The sequence below is a fragment of the Festucalex cinctus genome, chromosome 17 (genome assembly GCF_051991245.1).
Source record: "Festucalex cinctus isolate MCC-2025b chromosome 17, RoL_Fcin_1.0, whole genome shotgun sequence".
Lineage (NCBI taxonomy): Eukaryota > Metazoa > Chordata > Actinopteri > Syngnathiformes > Syngnathidae > Festucalex > Festucalex cinctus.
Window position 1 is genome coordinate 16,297,111 of NC_135427.1, and position 26,812 is coordinate 16,323,922.

The window sequence follows — 26,812 nt, forward strand, 5'->3', positions numbered from 1 at the left end:
CACAGGTCCGCTTGAGTAGTCTACCCATTGAGCTACAGAGGACTTGCTATCGTCATTGAAGTGTCGTGAAATGTTATTATTGATAATAATAAACAATACGAATAACATGTGGTAATGCTTTCAGCATTCCCACAACAAGAGCAAGGGTGGGAAATAGGGGTGTTAAAAAAAAATATTCAGCAATATATCGTGAAATTACAGCGTGCAATTCTCGAATCAATTCAATAGGCGGCCAAATTAATTTTTAAACATCCATTCTTGTTGGAAAAATATTCAACAAAACGTCCTACTGAGGGTTAGGGTTCAAACCTGTAGCAATGTGGGAAGTGCATGACTGTGCTCACTTGTATCTCAAATCAAACATCCCCATTTGCAATATGTGTAAATGCCAGTACATTGTTCCCCTCGTTTTTTGCTGGGTTAGGTTCCAAAAAATACCCGCAATAAATGAAATCCGCGAAGTAGTTAACTTTGGTTTACATTTCCTATAAATGTTTTGGTTTAGTTTATTCATTTTTTCCTTTCGGACACATTACAGTTTACATCAATCACATCACATCATTTGCAACATTGACATCCGAAAGAAGGGCTGACGGGTAGAAGCCGAAGCTTATTCGAGACCCGTCCCCTTAGTAAGTGAAAGCACGACTGTATTTGTGGAAGTCGTTCCCGGATGCCGTGGAACTCGTCGGCCATTGCCGGCTAGCTTCCCTCCTCCTTGTCACATCTAGCGGCGCAGACGTCCGGAGTGACGCGGCGCTCCATCCGGACTGACAAGTGACGAAAACGTGTTGTGGCATGTTACGTGGCCGGCGGGTCGGCCCGGGCGCCCCCGCGCTCGCCCGGCGGTGGCGGGTTGAGGACATCCGACCTGAAGTGCGTGCAAAGCAGCGGGGCGGCGTGACGGACAGCCGGCCCGACGAGCTCCAAGTGTTTTTGGCCCCTCTTGTCGGTGGGGGTTTATCAATAGGCCCGTCCGTCCGCATATCACTCGTCTATCGATCCGTCCGTCTCTGTCGGATAACCTCGCGTCAACGCCGACGTTGTGCATCCATCCGCCACTCAGCCTGCGGGGGGGGCCGCCGTTTACGCTCCCCCAGAAAATATTTCATGCAGTAGAGCTGTCAAAAATAATCGATTTATCAAGTAATTGGTTATCAAATTAATCGACAACTATTTTAACTCAATGACTGGCTGCCATTTTCACTGAAGCGACCCCCTTCGCTCGAGGCTGTTTTACTGGATTTTGACTGATTTTGCAAAGCCCACAGAATCTTGTTCTATTACTATAAAAACATGGAATCTACCAAAAGAAAGATTAGTCTCTTCTTTTATCAGGAAAAAAAAAAAGTATATTTGTTTCTGTTTTGCAGCAGTTGGCAGACTATAGCTGAGTTTCTTTATTTACATTCCTGGTGAAAACACTGGCAAAAAGAGCTTGTTGCAACATGGCCCTGGCTGATCTCTTATATTCCGCTGCCACCTGTTGACAGTTTGTAATAAATAACTACCATTGCTTTAAGCCACCTCTTCACCTCTGCCCCCCCCCCCCTTTATTTTGGTTTAAATCACTATAAAAATACGAAGTAAGAAATAAACATAAATCACTGGTTAATGAACAGCAATCAGAAAAAAAAGCTTTTCTAATACGCTTTAATGCATCCGATTAATCGATTGAATAATCGATAGATTAATCGATTCTAAATATATTGGTGACAGCACTATCACGCATCCCCACCTCTCTGGTGCGACTATAAATAGTTTCATTTGTCAATAAAATTATTGGGAGTACACAACTGCTACTGCCACCTACTGCAGTGGATGTCAGTGTCATCCTCAGTGGGGCTTTTGGTCATGAACTGATGCCACGTTAATCGGGCCCGGCTTGCAGCTTTCATCCCCGCCGGGAACGAGCTAACGTTTTGCTTTCAAGGTGATTACTTAATTGCAAGACGGGTCCCTCGTCCCTCCTGCTCAGGCCGGCCGGCCGAAACGAAGCGCTCTTGATTAGAGGAGTTGATACCACGCGGCCAGGTGAAGATAAAGAAGCCTATTCAAGTCTCTGGGGGGGGCAAGGTCCTGTGAGGATGGAGGAAAACAAGATTGTACCTGTGAGGGAAGTAGGGACAAGCCCCCCAAGTCATTAGTGGACACACACACGCAAGTATACTGTATACACACACGCACACCCCCACACACACAATCAGTGCTTATCAATGACTCTGACAAGGAAGGCAAAGTATTTATTTGAATCTGCTTACCAAACATTTACATATCAAGAGTGCCGGAATATTTGTTGCATTCATATAGCAATTTTCCCTACTAAACGTATCATTTTAAAAAATGTTTAAAATTATTTATATATATATATATTTATTTATTTTAATATTGGAGCCCAGATAAAGACAGTTTGTACCCTGACAATTTTTTTTATTTTTTATTTTTTATACTACCACTATGTAGCCCAACCCGCCGTGTGCCGGGAGTTAATCGGTCCGCCTCTTCTGTCAGCCGCTCAAAGCGATCCTTCAACATGAGCTCACGTTCACACGTGGAAAATCGAAAGCACCACGCTAATGCGATGAACATCACAGTTGTGCTAATCAGCGTTCCACGGACGCCGCATGTGTAAATCACGCCAGCAGTGGCGGCTTGCTCGCTTGCCGTATACCGTGGCGGCGCTAAGGCTAGCTCCCACGGCGGTGAATTTAGCTGATTAAATCAGTGGGTGCACACAGCGGCTGTGACACCAAAACAATTAATAATAAGCTGACACCCCTCCCCCCAGTGGCTCCCTTTTTAAGCAGGCCGCTAATAACTTCACGAGTAATATCAAGAAAGCCGAAAGGTGAAAAAGGGATTAGCATGTTAAGATAATAGCTGATGCAAGAACAAACATTAGCGCATGTGCTCAAATAGTGGCCTTCACACTTAAACAGTGTTTAATGATTAAAGGGGAAGTCAACTAAAAAAAAAATTATTTTGACTATGTTCTATGTAGCCCCACTCGTCTAAATATGGCATTCTGTTTAGTATTGCATTAGTTAAGCAGCAAAATCCAGCCATTTTTATCCATGTGAGGGGGCGGCCATCTTGCCACTTGCTGTCGACTGAAGATGACGTCACAGTTGCTCATAATCAACCAATCACAGCGCAGCTTCAGAAAACAAGTGAGCTGTGATTGGTCGTTGCCTGAGCAACTGTGATGTCATTTTCAGTCGACAGCAAGTGGCAAAATGGCCACCCCGTGAGATGGATAAAAAAACAGCTGGATTTTGCTCCATAACTCACATTCCACAAATGTATTATTCAGCAGAATGTCGTGTTTAGACTATTGAGGTCACATATAAGATTATTGCCAAGAAATGTTTTTAATGTTGACTTCCACTATAAAAATAAGTGACGATGTGAGAAAGTAACGAGTACTGACCTGAAACTTTGAAACCAATTCTTTTCTTTTTTTTGTAAATGTGTTTGTCTTGAAATGCGCTTAAATTATTAAATGAATTATTATAATTCTTAGAAATATATATATATATATATATATATATATATATATATATATATGTGTGTGTGTGTGTGTGTGTATAAAATGTGACATAATTCATTTACTGCCAAAAGGCAAAATGTCTTTTGTTTAACATACAATAAAAAAATGATTCTGAATCAACAGTCATGAGTGACAATTAAACCAACGTATAGAGCAGCACATTATCACATGCGCTCATTCTTTAGTGGCCGTTTCATCAAAAATGAAGTTGAACGCGCTTGTTCATGTTCAGAGCCGAGGTCCGAAAAGTCATTACGAAGGGAGAGAAAAAATGTGACACGGAAGGATGATGGATGACAAGTTGAATTTGCGTCCGGGGACCGAAGGTGAAACGTGACAGCGGTATTTATCTTGAGAAAGGGGGGCGGGGTCAGACGGGGGGCCCACGCCTGAAGGCGTGATGGACGTTGACAAATTTATCCAGGGCCCTTTTTTTGCTTTGTTTTGGAGCCCAAGTGACCCACATCGCTCGGGCTGCCACAACGTGAATCTGCCGTCGCCAAAACCACTGAATCATTTTATTTATTTATTTATTTTTTTTAAAAGCCGTTTTGAGTCTGCTTCTGGGTCAACTTATTTTGGTTCTGCTGCGGTTCACATTTTTTTTCTGTGGAACATAACTATTCACTGACCAACTCACCTAATGTATATTTTTGTTCTTCACCTGTAAGAATCTAAGATGCCACAAGAGGCTGCCAAAGTGTTGGCTTGCACAAATGTAAATCAATAAATAAAATGACTTAAATATTACATCCAATTAAATCAATACTAATATTTCTCAGAAATTGTGTGTTTCAAAAAGTCAAAACATAAAATGTTAAAATCGAAGATATAATACACATTTTTCATAGAAACGTATGCAAAACTGAGTCAGACAAATGTCTTCCACAAGTCAACGAGCTCATATGTCTTCTTCGCCTGAAGACTTGTCCATTTCCCCGCCACTCTTATGAGGCGCTCCCCCTAGTGGCCCACCAAGTAATTGCGCAATTTATCGCGATATCGATAGATCATCACACGCCTTGTCCAAATATGGTCAATTTCCTGTGTTTCACAAATCTGTACTACCAGTCAGTCCCCCACGTCATTTATTTTTCAACACATTAGCTAACTGAAAATATTCAAAATAGCTTGATCTATGAACAATTATTATTTTATTTGATTTTATTTGCATTTTCCGACTATTACACTGCTGAGTCAACTCATTGTTTTATTTATTGCATCACTCATGGCTGGAAGACCTTTGAAGAAGAGCTTGGAGAAGATGATGTAACACATTTATTTGTTTTTGCGATGTCAAGTCAAGTTAAGTTTATTTCTATAGCCCTTAATCACACAAAAGTCTCAAAGGGCTTCACATGCCCACAGTTGACAAATACCAACGACATCCCCGAATCGAACCACAAAAGGGAGAGGAAAAACTAAAAAAATAAATACATTAATTAATAATAATAATAATAATAATAATAATAATAATAATAATAATAATAATAATAATAATATAAAATAATAATAATAATAATAATAATAATAATATACAATAATAATAATAAATAAAGAAAAGAAATAAAAATAAAAAAATATTTAACTTTTTTTTTTCCTGGTTTATAGGTTGCCATGGTTGCACCATTTTGATCAATGACAGTGGAATAAGTTGGTGGGTATTTATTTATTTATTTTTTTTGCGCGTGTATTAAATTAGCAATTGTGCGTGACGATGATTGGAACAAGGACATATGATAGCACTATCAGTGCCAGCTTGAATGGCGCATGTTTTGTTTGAGTCCCTGATATTTTTATTTTGGAGATGCCTGTAAACCTCAAGAGGAGAAGTGGCAGTAAAACAGGCCAAACATCAGATGTCGGTTTGTTTGGCAGGTTTGTAATTGCCTGTAGGTGCATGCCAACTAGGCAACTCGCGTCAGCATACTTCCTTGACACCAAAACCCAACAAATGGTGCAAAAGATGAGCACAAAAATACTGCATGAGTGTACTCCAAATGCCACATAAAATAAAAAAAAAATAAAAATACATGCTCCCCCCCCCCCCCCCCCCCCCCTTACACACACACACACGCACACACACACATTTTTCATTTGAATGAAAAACATAATTAGAAGTGATTGGCACAGTCTGTTTGTTTTCTATGTTGAGACAACTTGAAGTCTTGAAAAGGAAATGAGCCTAATGAATATTGATGATTTGCAGCCCCATTTGCACGTCTGTCGTCTCATTTTTCTCATTAGCAGCATAACATCGGCCACGTTGAAAACACTCGTTTTGTTTGCCGTGCTTTTGGAACAAGTTTTTTTTTTGCGTGACGGGCGAACCACTTAACCGCACATCATCCATCATGTTGTCAACGCCGCGCGGACATTTTGGAGCCGGGACAGAGGAAGTTTGGCCCGCCGCCTTGGTGACACCCGCAACGTTTTCAAGTTTGTGTGCTTGTGAAGGCAGGAAATGTTGTTTTTTGGGGGGGGTCGATTTTGATGACGATGAAGCTGGAAGTCAACAATGTCTTCACATTTGATCAGGACAGAATTGTTGTGGGGAAACAAATGACGTTCTGACAGAATAGCTACAATAATTAGACTAAGTGTAATTTCTGGAGAAATTGCGTGGGAATGCTGAAAGCTGAATGCTAAGATTTGAATGCATGTGGAATGCTTATGAAGTAAATTGAGAGAGAAATTATGAAATGATGACCTGGTTACTGAACAATGCACTTTACCAACTGGCCCAACGAGCAGTAACAAACACCTGGTAATGATGATAAGTTATATGTATGGAAGTGGGCGTGGAAAGTGACACTTAGAAATAGTTCAATGTCTATCCCATTGAAAATGAATGGGGAAAAGTTGATATTAAAAGTTAAATTGTGTGAATACTGTAAGTGAATGAATCATTTAGCGTACATGGATACCTTCAAGGAATCGTTTTCTGCCGGAAGACGTTTGAAGGCGGCAGACTGTCGGTGCCATCGCAGGCTGATGTCATATTTATCATCATGTCACGTCGGTGCGCGTTGAGCTGCGGAGGGGGAGGGGCCTTTTTGTTTTGGGGGGTACCAGCAGGTCACTCATTGTTCGGCCCGAGCGAAGAATAACCCACTCAAAGGTGTTTCCTGTCTGTTGGCCCGTGTTTACATGCGTGTCGTCAACCCCATTGTGGAGAAGAGCCCCCCCCTCCCAAAGCCCCATTCGTTTGTGAGGACACCCACAAAAAAACAAAAAAAAAGTCTTCAGAAGGGCACAGCCGGTTTGCTATTTTGGGTCAAAGCTTACCCACCACAATTTAGTTGCAAAAAAGAAGACACACGACTGATTTGGCATTTTCCAACGAAAATGCTGTCTTTGATGACTTTCCTGAAAAGACAAACTGCTGATTTTGCACTTTCCTAAAAAGAAGACAAGCACATTCATAAAACGAAATCATTCAACTGATTTTTGCACTTTCCTAAACAGAAGAGAAACCTTTTTGTTGCACTTTACTAAAAAGACAAGCGCGTTCCTAAATCAACACTAACTGTTGCTCTTTCCTAAAAAAATAAATAAATGAATAAAAATACATATTCTTCTTCGTCTTCTTCTTCTTGGCTTCTTTTTTTCCGTCTTCCTCTTTTCTTCTTCCTTTCTTCTTCTTCTTCGTCTTCATCTTTTCTTCTTCATCTTCTTGTCTTCTTCTTCTTTTCTTCTTCGTCTTCTTGTCTTCATCTTCTTTTCTTCTTTGACTTGTCTTCTTCTTGTCTTCTTGCCTTGTTCTTCTTCTTGTCTTCTACTTGTCTTCTTCTTCTTTTTGTTTTCATCTTCTTGTCTTCTTCGTCTTGTCTTCTTCATCTTCTTCGTCTTCTTAGTCTTCTTCTTGTCTTCATCTTCTTGTCTTCTTCGTGTTCTTCGTCTTTTTATTCTTCATGTTCATTTTCTTCTTCTTCTTCTTCTTCTTCTTCTTCTTCTTCTTCTTCTTCTTCTTCACGTTCTTAAAACAGAGAAGAAACTATTGATACTGCACTTTCCGAAAAAGAAGACAAACTGTATATGCTTCACTTTCCAAAAAAAGAAAAGATTTAAGCTGTGAATTCCCTTTAAAATTATCCATCTATCCATCCATCTTCTTGACCGCCCATTCCTCACAAGGGTCGCGGGGGGGTGCTGGCGCCCATCTCAGCTGGCTCTGGTCAGTAGGCGGGGGACACCCTGGACTGGTTGCCAGCCAATCGTAGGGCACACAGAGACGAACAACCATCCCTTTAAAATTAAATAAATAAAAATATTTCCTTATAATTTACTGCTCTGTTTGCAGTTTTTTTCTGTTTCTTGCTTACATAAAGACAAGTACTTTTATGAACTTTACAATTTACAATTGGCATTTCACCACATTGTTGAAAAGTATCAAGTTATTTAGCACGTTTGTCATCACTAAGTGCTCTGAATGTTTACGACAAGCTGCCAACTCCGAAAGTGTATTTGTTGTGGTTGTCATAATCAATTACGAGTGTCACAGCAAACATTTGCTTGTTTGAACGCACGCCAGTGAGAGCGAGCACACGTTTGGGTTTGGGATTTGCGTGGGTGGCCGAACAATGGCCCCTTGAGCTCCGCCTGCCAGCTGTGAAGTCTTTCATCCGCGTGCATGACCTTCGGCCGGCCCCTCCGTCCAAACAACAAGCCGGCAGAGGCAGACGGCTCCTTCGCCTTTGTGGCGGCTCTTTGATGCCTGACCTCAACCCTGCCAATGAGGCCACGCCCCCTGACGTCATTGCGCCGTTGTCCAGTTGTTTTGGTTACGATGGTGGCCGGTGGCGTTCTCCGGGTGAAATCTCTTTGACATAATCGGGTTTGAGTAACGGGTGTTAGGACTTATCACCAACAAGTTGGAGTCATTTGGCTCATTCACAGTGGATTTAAAAACAAAGGTCTTTTTTTTTTTTTTTTTTTTTATGCAATATCTCCATCTTGAATTACAAGGTACTTTACTACAATAGCTACCCATACTTACTACGTTTTACATGAGCTTTTTTTTTTTAATAAGTTATTTTTTGTAACTTGGTACAGGATTTTTAGAACAAGTACCGGTACGTGATTTTTAAAAGGCAAATTTGGTTTAAATATTTTTATAGGGGTTTTATTAATTGTTTTACAATGACTTTTTTATCTTATTTTTTTTAATAGAAAGCTAGTTGATAAAGAGCAGAGCGTTCTTAACTGTTTTTCATAACTACTATTTTTTTTTTTTAATAATAAATAGATTAGCCAGGTATTTATAACCAGGTATTTTTGAATAAGTCGGTATTTTTAATAACTAGATGTTTATAGATTTTTTTTAAAGTTAACATGAGGGACTATATAAGTAGATATTGTTTTAAGGAGTCAGTATTTTAATAAATCTTGTTTTTGTTTTTTTTAATAGTCGTTTTTAATAACTAGGTATTTTTAATAACTAGATGGGGTTTTTTTTTTAAGTTAACATGAGGGCCTATTTTAATAACCTGATTTTGTTTTGAGAACTCTCTTTTAAAAAATAACTACGTATTTATTTTATACCAGCAGAATTTTTAAGTAGGTACTTTTTAAAAATAATTTGGTAGATTGTTGTAATAACTAGCTATTATATTAATTGGGCATTTAGCTAGCGGCCGGTTGGGAGGCGTTGGCGGTGGAGTGCGCCTCGTAAGCGTGCCGTTAAACTTTAAAGCCATCGCTCATAATTGCGACGGGAAATTGATTGACGAGCAGCATGTAATGACTAATCAACAGGCAGATGTTGCGGCGTGTCGTTGCTTTTATTGCGGGCCGTGACAGCAGATTAAGCACATTTGTTGTGCTGACAACGTTGCATGTTGACAACCCGTGTGTACATATTTGACAGCAATAATAATAATAATTAAAAAAAGAAATAGCAACCTCAGTTCATTTTTTCACACTCCTAAAGTGACCCAAAAGACACAAAAATAAGGACTAAAATGTGGTTGACAAACGTTAGCGTTCACTTTTGTTTTACGCTTCAATGCTAGCCTCTCGCGAGCATTTTGTTCGCCATTCACTCGTGATTTGTGATCAAAAGGTCATTGGTAACATTTTACGTGACATGAGCAACAACTTGTGCATGCTAGCGCTGAGGTGCACATATTGTATGAATATAGAATACAGAATATGTACATATGATGCATATATTCTCATGCTAGCCATACGGTCAAAGGTGTAGCATGTTACTGTTACATGTGAAGTTCGCACACAATTTTATCTATGCCAACACTGAATAAAGATGCGGACAAGTATGCTAGCATCTCCATGAACCAATCGTTTTTCATTCCACGGTTGTGTATTTTAACGATTTACGTGACAGCGCTCAATTTCATTTTACACTTGTGGACGCTAGCCTAGAATATTTGTAGACTGTTTCTCGTGCTAGCCACTTGCTAGCCATATGGCCATCTATGATTTAAAGGGATCGTTCGGCTTTTTTGACATGAATCTCAATTTGAGCCTCACCTCCCGTGTGTGCGATCAGCACTGACTTACCCCTGACAGCATTCTGTGACACGCGTTCTGGTCCGGCGTTGGACGAGAGGAAAATAGTCCAGCAAGCTGGCTGGGGTCTCTGAAATAAAGCGTTTTTCTTCTAAAAACTATTTGTTTTCAAAAGCGTGATACATTTCCATCACAATACTCTTTCCTGAATAAAGTCAGACGCCATTACCGCCAGCCACTACTTTTCTGTTGGTTCGTATCACTGCGCGGCGCCCTGTAGAGCGCTAACCGACGCACTGCAGCTAGCTAGCTGATACTTCCGCCGAAAAGGCAAACAACTTCAGGTGGAAGGATCAGCTGGCAGCAGTGCGTCAATTCGCCAAACGATCCCTTTAAGTAAAGCATGTTATTGTTTTACGTGATGTTAGCGCTTGATTTCATGAAACACTTGTAGGTGCTATCCCAGAAGAGTTGTAGACTGCTTTGTTAGCTTGTCTTGCTAGCCATATTCTCATCAATTGCGATCAAAAATGAACATGCTGTGCGACAGGGTGAATTCACGATGCATTTTTTTGCCAAGTGAGCATAAAAGATGCGGTTAGGGCGCACTCGTACTTTGAAGTGTCGTGGTTGAGTGTTTTTTCTTACTCCAGAAACTTAAGACTTTTGAGGAACAATTCCGCAAAAGAAAGTAAATTGTTCCCAGCTACTTGGAGTGCCGTCACGGCGACATCTGCCCCGTGATAGATTCCTCCTTCATTAGCCCGGGGTGTGGGATTACCCGTGGAGAGCGCATTAATCACCGCTTTCCGTGGCAGCGCCTTCCAATGTGCTTGCTCGCGAAGGAAAGGAAAAAGAACAACTTTTTCCTGACGCGTCACTCTTCTCTCGAGGCGGGCTGCAATCAATCATGTTGATTGGCAGCACTGATAGCTTACACTGTTTATACAATGTGTAATGAATGATCGCGTTAGCCTCTATTGTTGTTGGAGGGCTGATGTGTATGTAGCGCTACGCGAAGGAATCGCAGATTCACTCTTCAAACTGAGCATTATATTACACACTGCTTAAATCTTTCTTTTTTTTTTCATTTGTGACGGAGAGTTAAGTTGTATTTACATTTGAAGTTAAAATGTTTTTGTTTGTTTTTTCCTTTGGAGCTGTTTGGTTTCACATATTTTGCTAACCCTTAAGTAACCAAATAGGGTTCCATTTAATGACTCCATTTATTTTTTATTTTTTAAGCTGCTAGTGTATAGGATGGATGGTCTTACAATTTATCATTGTGGGGGGTTTTTTCCTGCCCCTCCGGTGTGACCTTGGAACGTTGCCATCACAGTGACATTCTGGCAGCGCTTAATGAGAGCCGTATTAAAATTTCAGCAGTTCCTACACATAAAGCACTCGTCCATCAGTTTAATGCGGACACTTTGGTAATTGTGCTCCGGAAGGTGCTCAATCAACAGCCGCACCCACCTGGAGTCATGATTACAGGCTTTTCACTTTGATTTATGCATAAGGCATGTTAACGATAAGTGCAATATCATGATATTGTGATATCAAAACTTCCACAATATCGGCGTCGTCATGTTCACAATGTTTAAAAGCAGCACGTGTTAAAAATAAATAAATAAATAAAAAAGTCAGGTTGAGTTCCATTTGTGCAGTTCTAGCACCCTCTTGTGGCTAGTTTTTAGTGCAATTTAATTTTCATTAGGGATGTTTGGCCCTTCTATGTTTGAAATTCTATACTAATTGTCAGATGAAGGGGAACGTAATATGCTTGTGAAGCGAGTCAATATGTGTTATTAGAGATTGTAGGTGATTTATATGCATTGCTGTTATGTACAAAAGAACAACATTGTGCTTTTTTTAGTATGAGCTCATATTTGTTTTACAATATTGTGACCTTTTAAATTTCGCCAAACCCGACAATATCGTGATAATTATCGTATCACGAGCAACATATCGTGATATTGTATCGTGAGCTTCATATCGTGATATTGTATCCTGATGTTTGGATATTGTTACATCCTGATTATGCACTTGAGCACAACTTCCAAGTTCATACAACACTGTCCAAATTTTACTTAAAAAAAATAAATAAATAAAAGATGGGGCAAAGTTTTGGAATTTGAACCTTTTGAGGATCATTAAACGTCATTTTAGTTACCCTTATATTATTCACTTGGCTCAATGAGTTATAAACGTACGCTAGTAAATTGTGATCACAAGATCATGTGTGCCATTAACGATTTAAAGATGCATTTGATTTCATGTCACTTGTTGCTATGCTAGCTCTGGGTAAAAGATCGAGAGTGCTGCGTTAGCTTCGACTAGCCTTTAGCTAGCCCAATGCTTGTCTTTTGTGGTTAAAAGTGTGTAGAGTACACTGTTTCACTCAATTTCAATATCAATGCAAACAATTATGAGTAATCCACCATCTTGCATACACCTGTAGACGATGCTAGGCTAATCCCCCGGAGGCTGTAATGTGCTTTTCGAGATCACGCAGGCACACATCTGCGGAGCTAATCTCGGCCAGCGACGGAAGATTGATGCTTCCGAAGAGCAGAGAGACGAAAGCAAAACAGAACCATAAAGCTAAACGTTGCGTTCAGAAGGCGCTAAAAGAGATTTATTTCACGCGCTGAAATCGTCCTCTGCGGGTCGAGTCGGCAGGATGGGAATTCTTTCACAACGCTCGTATAACGCTATCGATTAGCACCAAGTTTTAACCCCGTACTCCCTGTTTAGTTCTGACATTTGACAGTAATAAAACACAAAATCCTACAGTCACCCACAATAAACAATAAAAGTATTAAAAATGTCAAATTGTATTCACGTATGTGCCCTATTCCTAATTTGTGAGTTAAAAGGCTGAACAGATGCCTGATGCAATTGTTTCAAAATATTTGTTTATTTAAACTTGTGACAGTATTTTTCAGCTTTGATGTTGAATGACTCACGCAGCAGTGAATTGTTTGCCAACGTGAGTCTTCATCCTGCATATCAGAGATAAGCGTATAAGTCACTTTTTTAATTTTATTTTATCACGGTGTGCGGGCAGCAGTGCCATATTCTAAATATTTTCAAGCAAAAAATTGCTGCCATTATTAGGGACGGGCTGTCATTAGAAATGATGAAAAGAACATTATTAGGGACGGAAGCTTGTATACTTGCTACATCAAATGGAAGCATCACAGATTGAACCATTAGCCTGATGAACTCAGCGCATCAAATTTTTTTCACTCTTTGCTACTAATATATATATATAAATATATATATATGTATGTATGTATGTATGTATGTGTGTGTGTGTGTGTGTGTGTGTGTGTGTGTGTGTGTGTGTGTGTGTGTGTGTGTGTGTGTGTATATATATATAATAAAGTGGAGCCTTGCGAATTTTTTTTCACTATATGAGCCATCGATGGACAGATTTATTTTTATTCTTCCCTTTGACTTGCAATACAAGCACGGAGAACTGCATGTTGTTTATGAGAAGCCACCACTTTGCCTCCACTTCCTGAATGCTAACATACATTGGGACACCTCAAATATTCTTTATCCTCTGAAAAGAATAACTAATATCAGCACAGTAGTAAGAAGCTGAGAGTTATTGTTGTTGAGTTCTGAGAACTGTTATATGAGAAATTGAACTCATAACTCAAGGCACTGCTGTGTTTAAGGTTTTATTCTTTTCATGTGTGAAGTTTTTAATTTTTGCATTTGTATATATTTTTTCCATTGTTGTCATCACTGGAATAGTTGTTCTTATTTATTTATTTATTTTATTGGCCTGGTCCCCAAAAGTCAGTATATACAATTTCCCTTCATGATACGACATAATTTTGATTGCAAACTACCCCGAGTTGTGTCTCGTGGGACCGCCGGGGACCCCAATATGAGAACCACAGCTTTCAAGAGTCCCTTCGATACGAGTCAGCCCAAATACTACTTCAGCTCCGCCCTCTTTTGCTTAAAAAGGGGTCTTTGTGCCTGCAGGGCCCCCCATCAGTTACCTGCTGACAGGCCGATCATGACTGATGTGCCGCCTGAGGGCTCCCCCCACGCCCTACCCTTAACCCCCCCCCCCCCCCCCCCCCACCGCCCCCACCTCCATACTTTGTCAGGCCGCTCATCATTTATACATCTTATCGGAAACAAAAGGCTGCGTGGAAATGAAAACGGAGACATGCCTGAAGTCACATGATCCCACCGGTGGGGGCGGGCGGGGGTCTGATGAGCTGCCCCCGCTCGCTCCACATACCCGTTTCGTCTGCTGACACCTCGGCCGTGTGAGTTTTGGACGCAGTCCTGGCCTGCCTCTTGAGTCCCAGATGACAAAAACATGAAACGCTGTGATGTCGACACGTGCTGATGGGGATTACTTGAGGCTTCTCAATGTATTGATAATCTATCGGGAGACAAAGTATCAGGATTTATCGCGATATCTCTATATCGTCACACTCCTATTTCATTCAGTGATTGTTTCCCACTAGAGGGAGCCAAACTGTGAGGCCCATCACTTCATGGCTCGAAGGTAACACTTGTGATTTTCTCACGAGTTTTTCTGGGGAAAAAAACAAAAAAACAAACAAAAAAAAACATTCCAAAGTACCCAGCGTCTCGCCCAAAACACAGCTGGTAAATAGGCTGAGACACTTTTACCTTTCATCTCATCTGAAATTTGCGTCAGAGTTCGTGTTGATGATTTGGATGAGTGTCCCGTTCATCGCCGCTTCATCTTTCATTTCCGAAACGGGACGATTGCGCCGACGTGTTCCACCCAACATGTTGAAATGATCGACTTGTGTTGTGTTGTTTTGCGAACGGTAATCCATCTCTCGCAGTCACGCGGAATCGAAACCAGATTGCGCGTTAGATTTGCGATGTGCGGCGTTTACACAAAGTCAAAGATTTGCTTGGAACGGACCGGCGAGTGTGTAAGTGAAGCGCGCTGGCAGGATATGAAGGAGTGATACTTTGAGCCAGAATGAAAACAAAAAAGTGAGCAGCAGGGCCCAAGCGGCGTTCACGTTTGACTTTGCGTCTTTCGGATTGGATCTGTAAGTCGACGCGCAGCGCAACTGTAAGACTCAATTTGAATCAAAGCACGTTCTTGGCAGCGTCGGTACAATGAAGCAAGAAAACGAGGAAGAAGTCAAGCGCTGTCATGTCAACAATGGACGGAGAAACGCAACTTTGGCCACTTGAACGCAAATTGAGCAACTGCTGCTCACTTGAACTCAAAAATGATGACAAAGTTTGGGGTTGCGTTACATTTTTGTCAAGTTTATTTTAACAAAAAAAAATACATGAAAGAAAGAGAAAGAAAGGAAGAAAAGAAAAAAATACAAAGAAGGGAAAAAAATGCAAAGAATGAGAGAAAAAATACAAAGAAAGAGAGAGAAAAAAAATGGAGAGAAAAAAATAAATAGAGAAAAATAGAGAGAAAAATACAGAAAGAGAAAAAAATATACTAAGAAAGAAAATACATAAAGAAAAAAAATAAATACATAAAGAGAGAAAAAATACATAGAGAAAATATACAGAAAGAAAGAAAAAGAAAAATACATAAAGAGAACAAAAAATAATTAGAGATAAAAAAGAAAAAGAATGAGAGAAAGAAAGAAAACTAGCATACAGCAGCAATTTGTATTTATTGGTATTTGCAACAGAATTGTAGAAATGAGATGGCTCCCAATTTGATTCCGATCAATTCAAGATTTCTACGAGTTTTTAACCAAGTCGAATGAATTTATAAATTATTTGAACCGGTAACTCCAATTTTGACAAATCAAAATAATGTTGACATCTCAAAACCCAGTTCCAGATATCTAAAAAGTAGTTTATTAAAACAATATAATAATATATAATAAATATAAAAATATTAATGAGAACTGCGTCATGCCAAAGCCCATACACATGAATGACAAAAGTGACCTTTTTTCTGAGCATGTTTTGACGTGTAAAGCGGAATTACAAATGTCACTTTCTGTACTTTTCAACTTGTCACTGTTACGCTACAGATACGGAGAATGAAAATTCTTCTCATTAAAATTTCAATAACGACTTGTAAAATATCAAATTTTACAAAGCTAATTCTGGATCATCAGACGTTAAGCACTGAAATTGTAAAGCCGTTTGCAATCATTGAGAATGCCAGCTGCCAAACGAGTCCACCTGGAAAAGCCCCCGTCAACGACTCAAGTTTCTATCCTGTCGCTAGATAAGTTCCGATCTCGAGAAGCCCTCCACAAGACGCTTTAACACATCGTTACTCATTTGGCATGCAGACAACTATCGCAGGCGCCATCTTTCCCACCCAATTATGCCGCAAAATAAAGGTGACCAGGTGGAATGGACCATCAAAAGGACCATGATGAAAGCTGATTGATTACACAAAAAACAAAAAAAACAAAAACGGGATCATCTTCCAGGATGCTCAACGACGACATGTATTGACACGCTTTTTATGTTGCGCTCCTGACAGACGGCAGCATACGAGCAGCATTGTTCTGCTTACTAAAATGGTGAGAAGAACCCAGCCCAAATAGACACGCCCCCAAAATGAGTTGCCTATAGATGCCACAAGATGGCGACAATGTACTTAAAACGGAGACGATCGTAAAGCATCAACGCCGTGAATCAAGCATGAACGCAATCATGAACACGTTACATAACAAAAAAAAAAAAATATATATATATATCACTCTATAACGCTCTTCTATGGGTTGCCATGACAACATAGACAATCTGTCTAATCTGACTTACTATTTTATGTCTGTGTTTATCGACCGTTTGATGGTTGTCTGTTCAATCAACAGATGGAGAGATCAAGTGGCGGACTTTTCTCATCTTCCGTCGATCAACTGCTGCTTTACATGGTACGTTCATTTTTGGTTGTTTTTTTTGTACACTTAATGCCAAAGCAATGAGTGACGGTTCGATATACGTGATTAAGTAAATATTTTTCGATATTTCACGCTGTTGAGTAACTGAAGAGCAACAAAGTGATGGTGGATATGCATGCAAAGTGTGCTTTTATATACGCAAGCAAAGTATTTAGCTCGCTTACTGGCGGAAATTAGCACGCTAGCACAAACTGACTCAAGTCATTCAAAGTCACATTTTGATATTCACACGCAAACATCAAAATCTTCCCATGATAATTTACTGCGCACACCCTTGCAGATTTGCATATATTTGAAGCTTCAAATATCAAGAAACCTGAAAAGACAAATTGTTTTGCAGACACTTTTATTTCATCTCACCTGAATATTCCAAAACAATTATTTGAGAATATTTTGCAGGTGCACGGTGACTATTTAATAGCTGCTTTGTAAGAGACACAAAAAATATAACTTTCACTTTTAGTTTCACTTTGACTGCACACGAGGTGCGTTCAAAGACCACCAAAAAAAACAGGACACCAGGGGGAAAAAAAAAATAAAAAATATCAGTGAACTAAAGCTAAAAACAATTCAATCCAATGACGTCAATTATTTGTGGCTTTTCAGTAGGGATGTAACGATAACGGCAATATCGTGATATCACGACGTTAAAATTGCTTCAATATCTCGTCATCGTCATGTCGCGATATTAAAAAAAAAAGTCAAGTTGATTTCCATTTGTGCAGTTCTAGCATTTAGTGCAGTTTAATTTTCATACTGCATGTTGTTGCCCTTCTATGGTTTAAATCCACGCTAATGGTCAGATGAAGAGAACGTAATTTGCTTGTGAACAGAGTCAATATTTGGAGGAACTCAATGTGTGCTTGCATTGGCAAGCAAGTGCCTCGATATTAAGTGTTATTAGAGCACGTAAGTTGTTTATAAGCATTTCTGTAATGTACAAAAGCACATTATTGTGTTTTTTTATAGTATGATTTTTTTTTATTTTTTTTTTACAATATTGTGACCTTTTTTTGTATCGCATACCTACCCACAATATTGTGATATTTATCGTATTGTGATGTTTGGATATCGTTTCATCCCTAGTTTTTAGTAGACATTTTTTTTTTTTTTAACTCTACCTACATGCCTAATTGTTAAGGCTCCCTGCTGCCTTCAGTGCTGTTTAAAGGTGACTTTGAAAGGCTTTGTCGCTCATGTGTTGTGAACGCAAACCCTTTGTCAAGTAAATAGCATTTGAAGTAGAAGGGCTCGAATCGCCATATGCAAGTGGCGCAACTTGGAAGGCAAAATCGAGTGAGACAGAAAAAAAAAAATCCTCCTTGTGGTATAATGTGACATAATTTCATATTCCTTTCAAGTGATGCCAAACTATTCACATGGCTTTGAACAGGCCGATGATTTGTGGAGTTTTTGGGTCGAGCAGCCAAACGACTCGCCCCCAGGCCCAATAATCACATGTTGTGAGGACCAACAAAGGCAACATTGTTTTGTGTTTATCTACGTTTACGTGCTGACGTTACAGATGACCGATTTGTTGGAAAGGAGCAACAAACTTAGCTTGCGTTGGTCAGGCCTGCCTGAGGGAAGGTTCCGTTTTCAATGGTTTTATTGCAGGATTATGCAAAAATTCGGGGTGGGGGGGGGGGGGGGGGGGGGCGAATGTCCTCAATCTCAGAATGAATTTTTCCACTGCGAAAAGCAAAGGAAATTTGTCGCCAACATAAAAATTGGCACCAAAACGTCCGACTTTGTGTTTCTGTTTAGACATGGCACATTTGAGGCGGCTTGTTTACTGAACTTTGCAAGCAGCCAATCATATTGTGACTGGCTTAGAAGTCTCCACAAAAAAAAAGAAAAAAAAAAAAGATCTCATCACCTGTGAAAGTAGTTATTGAACCTTGAGTTTGTAAAACCACGATAAACCAGTAATCGGCCCGTGCCTAGTAATTACGTAATGGAAAAATAATGTCATAATTTAATTGCGGCATCTTAGGTGTTTTTAGTTAGTATTAGCATGCTACTAATGCTACGTATTAGCGTGTCTACTTGTTAGCATTAGCTAGCAAACTTCGTGGTTGTAGAGTTTACTGCCACCATCTGAAATTTTTGCTCACAAGTCAAAGCAAACAAAAGCAAATGGTGCAAATGATCGTGCATATGTGGAAAAACATGGAAGTTGAGTTACTTGTATCTCAAGGCGCTGCTGTCCTTTTAACCGCTCATTTACTAAAAGTCATAAGTCATAAAAGTCTTCATTTTAATTGCAGCATCTTAGGTGTTTTAAGTTAGCCGTTGCTAAAAGTATTAGCATGCTACTGATGCTACGTGTTAGCGTGTCTACGATGTTTCCCATTACTTGTTAGCATTAGCTAGCAAACTTTGTGGTTGTGGAGTTTACTGCCACCATCTGAAATGTTTTGTTCGCATGTCAATGCAAGAAATAAATAAAAAATGGTGCTCATATATTGAAAAACATGGAAGTTGATTTACCTGTATCTCAAGCCGCTGTTGTCCTTTTAAGCACTCGTTTACTAATTAGATGCTACAAAAGCCCCAAATTCGGTTTGTTCGTACGCATCAAATAGATATTTTGGAAGCCGGCGTTTGTTTGGACCGCCGGAAGCCCGCCGGCTGCCGGTTATTACTTTCATCTGGTCCGGTCGGCGGATGCTTCATAAGCGAAGTACCTGAGGGCCTTCCGTCTCGTGATGGCAAGTGGCAAGGAGACGAGCACGAAGAGAGAGAAAAAGAACAAGGGATTGAAAACAAGCGCGGTCGAGCGGGGCCCCATCAACACGGATGAGCGTTAGCGTGTTGTCAGCGGCGCACGAGTGTCACATCACGGCGGCCGCCGCCTCATCCGACTGGAGCGCATCAATCAGCCGGCCTTGACGGCAGGCCGACGGCCTTCGCCTCCCTCATTAGCTTGCGTCAGTGTTAGTGAAACCGCCGCCTGTCAACAAACGTCCCCAAGCGCCAAACTTTTTTTGGGGCCTTTCTTTGTTACCTCCTCATCTGTGCCGGTGTGTGTGCGTGTCTTTAAAATTTGAGGTCATCTCGGCCAACACAAGCATCCAAATGGATGCCGTCCGTCCGTCTGTCCGTCCGTCCGTCCGTTCGTCACGCTGGAGGCCGGCTGCATGTCAGCGTTGACATGTCGTGACAAATACTCGACAAAGGCCTGAATGAGAAAAAAAAAAAAAAAAAAGATGGTAAAATATCAGGCGAATTTAGTTTCATATTGAACAAAATATAAATATACACATATTTTGGAGCAAAACAACAAAAGCAATTCAGTGGAATTCGTAAGAGTAGGGAAGCAAAGATATGCGCGATATCGTGACATTAAAACTGCCACAATATCGTCGTCGTCATATTCACAAGTTAAATGCAACACATCTGTTAAAAAAAAAAAAGTCAGGTTGATTTCCATGTGTGCAGTTCTAGCACCCTCTGGTGGCTAGTTTTTTAGTGCAGTTAAATTTTCATTAGGGATGTTTTGGCCCTTCTATGGTTAAAATCTACACTCATCGTCAGATGAAGGGGAACATAATTTGCTTTTAAAGCAAGTCAATATGTGGAGGAACTCTGTATGTGCGTGCATTAAAAACATAATAATAATAATAATAATAATAACATTGCTGTTATGTACAAAAGCACAATATTGTTTAATATTTACATTTTCAAGATTTGAGCTGAATGCTAACGCGCAATGCAAAATGCCATAGACGGGCTAACGAAACTAGCATCCATCCTGAAGTCATTAACTCTTTGACCGCCAAAAACATTTAATAACGTTTAGTAAAATCACGATGTATGCCGCCATAAACGTTAAATGGCGTCAACTAAGTTTTTTTTGTTGGTTTGTTTTTCTTTTTTTTTCTCCTCAGTGCAACGTCTAAGTGCAGCGCTGCCTGGTCAGTGGGTTGTAGAATCAAAAACACTCTAACTATGGCCAGCAGATGGCAGCATTGTATCTCTTGTTGCGAATGGTCAAAGCCTTTGTCATATCAAAGTGTTTTTTTAATTACGTGTGGCAGTAAAAGTTTTAAAACCTTTTAGCAACTTATTTGAAGACGAGCAGTTGCAACCAGGGTTATTATAGTTTTGGAATTTTCAGTTTAGTTAGTTTTGATTTTGTCTTGAGTTTTGTTTTTTAAAGTTAGTTAGTTTTAATTACTTTTCGGAGTGCTTCTGTTAGTTTTTATTCCATCCATCCATCCATCCATCCATCCATCCATCCATCTTCTTCCCCTTATCCGAGGTCGGGTCGCGGGGGCAGCAGCTTTAGGAGGGAAACCCAGACCTCCATCTCCCCAGCCACTTCAACCAGCTCCTCCGGCGGGATCCCAAGGTGTTCCCAAGCCAGCCGAGAGACATCGTCTCTCCAGCGTGTCCTGGGTCGTCCCCGGGGCCTCCCGCCGGTGGGACATGCCCGGAACACCTCTCCAGGGAGGCGTCCAGGAGGCATCCTGCCTGAGCCACCTCAGCTGGCTCCTCTCAATGCGGAGGAGCTTCTCGGATGACCAAGCTTCTCACCCTATCTCTAAGGGAGAGCCCGGACACCCTGCGGAGGAAACTCATTTCGGGCGCTTGTATCCGGGATCTCGTTCTTTCGGTCAGGACCGAATGTTTTTATTAGTTTATTTAATAAATGCATAGTTTTAGTTTAGTTTTAGTTAGTTTCAGTATTAGTTTTTTTTATGTGTTTTTACTTGTACGCAATACTATATCATTATTATTATTATATTTAAAAAACAGCATGGGAGCGACGTCATCTTTTGGTGCTTTTCTATTGGCCGTTGCTAGATGACATCACTTGTGTGTGACACACTTTGAAACGTCCTTATTCCGGTTAATATCAAAATAAATCGACTTAAAATCGCATGTAAAAATCATCCCTAAAGGCTTATGCATTAAATTAATTACCAAAGACTAAAACGAAGGACATTTTTGCAATAATTGTAGTTATTTTTAGTTAGTTTTGTAAACATAAAATGTAGTATGTTAGTTTTCGTTTTTAAAAAATCATTTTCGTTTTTGTTTGATTTTGTTAACGAAATTGTTTTCTGAATTTTAAGTTTAGGTTTTTCTTAGTTTGTTAACTAAAATAACCTTGGTAAGCAACACATGAAGACAGAGAGCATACAATAATACTCACAGAAATATGACAAGAATAACAAATATTATTGCCGTACTGAGAAGTTGTGAGAGGAGCTGGGTCTCCATGACATCTTTATTTCTCTCTTATACTGCCCCCAAGTGGCCAAGGTGTGCACATGAGAAGGAGCAGGATAATCTTCATTGAATTGAGGCACAAAAAAAAAAAAAAAGTCGCAAAAAGGTTTCATTCTTGACATTGCATTGAATTCATTTGTCACATTTGTGGCATGTCACGGAACGACTCGCTCACGGCGCCCGTCGGGTTCGCTTTAGAACAGGTGGCGTGCGCAGCAGGCTGACGTTCGAGCCTTTGAGCGCCGCCGCTTTGCTCCGCTGACTTGCAGCTGCATACCTCCACCTCCTCTTCTTCCTTAGCCGCCTCCTCCTCCTCCTCGTCGTGTAAAAGCAGCGTGATGGATTGCCTTGCCAAAAGTGCTGATCAGAGAGGGTTCAAAGGTCACGTCAACGGAGCAACTGCAATCGCCTCAAATGTCCACGCACAGCCCACGATATTGCTGACTTTTGCTTCATTAGATTCTATTATATTGTATATTTTATTATATAATATATATTGTGCTGTAAGAATGGTGCATAATTCTTACTGACTTCTTCACTAAGCAGAGCAAAACTTTCTTAAAGTATATATGCAGTTTGGCTTTCACAAAATGCTAATTTAATCCATTTAAATGTAATCATTTATAATATACATAATTATAACTCTTAATAATTTAATATGTATTATTTTAATAATGATTAATTTAAATGAAAAAGTACAAGTTTAAATAAATGCTTTTATATTTTCTTGCTTTTTTTTTATTTTCTTAAAGAATATATGCATTTTGGCTTTCACAAAATGCAAATTTAACCATTTAAATGAAAATGCAATAATTTAATATTTATTACTTTAATAATGATTAGTTTAAATAAAAAAAATAAGTTTAAATAAAAATGCTTTTATATTGCATTTTTTTAGTTTCTTAAAGTATATATGCAGTTTGGCTTTCACAAAATGCAAATTTAACCATTTAAATGAAAATATACATTTATAACTCTTAAGAATTTAATATTTATTACTTTAATAATGATTAATTGAAATTAAAAAAAAAAAGTTTAAATAAAAATGCTTTTATTTTCTTGCATTTTTTTATTTTTCTTAAAATTTGGCTTTCACAAAATGTTAATTTAATCAATTTAATGAAAATGCAATAATTTAATTATTACTTTAATCATGATTAATTTAAATAAATCCATAAAGTTTAAATAAAAATGCTTTTACATTTTCTTGCATTTTTTTATTTTCTTAAAATATATATATTCAGGTTGGCTTTCACATAATGTTAATTTAATCCATTTAAATTTAAATGTATTAATTTATAATATACATAATTATAACTCATAATAATTTAATATTTTTTACATTAATAATGAATAATTTAAATAAGTAAAAACATGTTTAAATAAAAATGTTTAGATTTTCTTGCTTTTTTAAATATATTTTTTGATACTTTATCATAATTGAATAATTGAAATGAGCATTTTCCCTACATTTGTCTAGCATGAAAGTGTTCTTCAAGTACGTGTGGATCGACGTCTCCCGTTACGTGCTCCGCTGCAATTGGAGCATCCTCGTTAGCTTGGTTGGCGAGCGCTTGGCTTTTTTTTTTTTTTGTACGCTTTTTTTTTCCGCTCCCGAAAAAGAGCAGACATGTAAAAGTTTGTGACATGTGTCATGGCGACGCGGGGGTCGGCGCCGCTGATGTGTAGGCGGAGCTGACAGGCGCAGATGGCTGTGGGACATCGCAGGTTTGGTACGCGTCAACTCGCATCGGCGTCACCCGCCGGAAGCCGCGCGGAGGAGATGTCAACGCCGCCGTTAAGAAGGCGACGTTCGGGTTGCTTGGCAGTCGTTTGGAATACGCCGCAATGCGCTCGCGCAGGTCATGTTTGTTGTGCGGATGAGGCAGCAGACACTGGGCAACCTTCTCAGCAGGCTAAGCTTGCTAGCGTCAACAGATCATGACAAGACGTCAGCAGTTATCAAGCTAAAGTGTTGAAAATGGCGGACTCATTTTGATGATGTGGTGTTCATGATTTAACAAACTTGCCATTTTTGAGGGTCTCCTAAAAAGTGACGATTTTGGCTGGACAAGGTTTTGGCTCAACACCAGTGACAGTGATATATTCTTTATCCTCTGCTAAGGCAAATAATATTACTGCAGCTTTGTAGTCTTCTGTGTTAAACCACAGTAAGGCGTTTAAAAAAGAAAGAGACAGAGAGAAAAAAAGACCAAAAAAGACAATAAAGACCAAGGCGATTTTTTTTTTTCATGACCATGTAAAGAAAGGCGATTCATTTCTTTAAATTGACCATGTATAATAAGGCGTTGAAAAAAAATCAATTAAATAACTAAATAAATGAATAAATAAATAAATAAATAAAACAGACCATGTATATAGTAAGGCATTTTTTTAGTTTTTTTTTTTTTTAAACGACCATGTATAGTTGGGCCTTTTTTTTAATTATTATTATTATTTTTTTTGTAAACGAGTATGTAAAGTAAGGCTTTTTTTTAAAGGACCATGTATAGTAAGTCTTTTTATTTCATTTTTTTAAGGACCATGTATAGTAAGGCGTTTTATTTTTAAACGACCGTGCATAGTAAGTCTTTTGTATTTTTTTTAAATGACCACATATAGTAAGCCGTTTTTTTATTTTTCTTACTTTTTAAACGACCATGTATAGTAAGGCATTTTTTATTTTTATTTTTTTTTAAACAAAAGAAAAAGACCATGTTTAGTAAGGCATTTTTTTCTTTCTTTTTAAACGACCATGTATAGTAAGGCGTATTTTTTTTCCCCCTAAAAAAAACGACCATGTATAGTAAGGCATTTTTTATAAAAAAAGAAAAAAAACCGACCATGTATAGTAAGGCATTTATTTTATTTAAAAAAACAACCATGTACAGTAAGGCGTTTTTTATTTTATAAAAAAAAAACGCGTTTTTTTATTTTATTAAAAAAACGACCATGTATAGTAAGGCGTTTTTCATTTTATTAAAAAAAACGACCATGTATAGTAAGGCGTTTTTTATTTTATTAAAAAAAACGACCATGTATAGTAAGGCGTTTTTTATTTTATTAAAAAAACGACCATGTATAGTAAGGCGTTTTTTATCTTATTAAAAAAACGACCACGTATAGTAAGGCGTTTTTTATTTTCTAAGAAAAACGACCATGTATAGTAAGGCGTTTATTTTATTTAAAAAAAAAAAAGACCATGTATAGCTAGGCATTTTTTATTTTATTAAAAAAAACGACCATGTATAGTAAGGCGTTTTTTATCTTATTAAAAAAACGACCATGTATAGTAAGGCGTTTATTGTTTTTTTTTGTCAAAAAAACGACCATGTATAGTAAGGCGTTTTTTATCTTATTTAAAAAAACGACCATGTATAGTAAGGCGTTTTTTATTTTATTAAAAAAAATGACCATATATATAGTAAGCCGTTTTTTATTTTATTAAAAAAACGAACATGTATAGTACGGCATTTTTTATTTAAAAAAACGACCATGTATAGTAAGCCGTTTTTTATTTTCTTAAAAAAAAACGACCATGTATAGTAAGGCGTTTATTTTATTTAAAAAAACGACCATGTATAGTAAGGCATTTATTTTATTTAAAAAAAGGACCATGTATAGTAAGGCGTTTTTTATTTTATTAACACATTCACTGCCATAGACGGCTTTAGACGTCAAAGATTCATTTTTTTTCCTGCACACGCAATAAAACAATGTGCAAAAAAGCTTTTTCGTTATGCATCAACTTGGTATTAAAGCAACAACAGTAAATTGCAGCGGTTACTACACATAATTAAAAAATCTACTTTTGTGTAGAATATTCAAAACATGCGGACATCCAACTTTAAAAAAAACGACCATGTATAGTAAGGCGTTTTTTTTCCCCACTAAAAAAATGATCATGTATAGTAAGGTGTTTTTTATTTTATTAAAAAAAACGACCATGTATAGTAAGGCGTTTTTTTTATTTAAAAAAACGACCATGTATAGTAAGGCGTTTATTTTATTTAAAAAAAACGACCATGTATAGTAAGGCGTTTTTTATTTTATAAAAAAAAACGACCATGTATAGTAAGGAGTTTTTTATTTTATTAAAAAAACGCGTTTTTTTAATTTTATTAAAAAAACGACCATGTATAGTAAGGCGTTTTTTATTTTATTAAAAAAACGACCATGTATAAAAAGGCGTTTATTTTATAAAAAAAACGACCATGTACAGTAAGGCGTATTTTTTTCCCCCTAAAAAAAATGATCATGTATAGTAAGGCGTTTTTTATTTTATTAAAAAGAACGACCATGTATAATAAGGCGTTTTTTATTTTATTAAAAAAGCGACCATGTATAGTAAGGCGTTTTTTATTTTATTAAAAAAACGACCATGTATAGTAAGGCGTTTATTTTATTTAAAAAAAAAAAAATGACCATGTAAGGTAAGGCCTATTTTTTTCCCCCTAAAAAAATGATCATGTATAGTAAGGCGTTTTTTTATTTTATTAAAAAAAACGACCATGTATAGTAAGGCGTTTTTTATTTTATTAAAAAAACGACCATGTATAGTAAGGCATTTTTTATTAAAAAAACGACCATGTATAGTAAGGCGTTTATTTTATTTTAAAAAACGACCATGTAT

The 26,812-nt window shown here is 38.3% G+C and overlaps 1 protein-coding gene across 1 annotated transcript in view; it reads left to right on the forward strand.

Moving 5' to 3' along the window:
- LOC144005465 (uncharacterized) overlaps positions 1 to 26,812 on the forward strand; it is a 237,300-nt gene that overhangs the window by 111,744 nt on the left and 98,744 nt on the right. Inside the window, exon 6 of the mRNA XM_077503672.1 lies at positions 16,852 to 16,911. Coding sequence (XP_077359798.1) covers positions 16,852 to 16,911 — 60 coding nt within the window. The remainder of the gene's footprint in view (positions 1 to 16,851; positions 16,912 to 26,812) is intronic.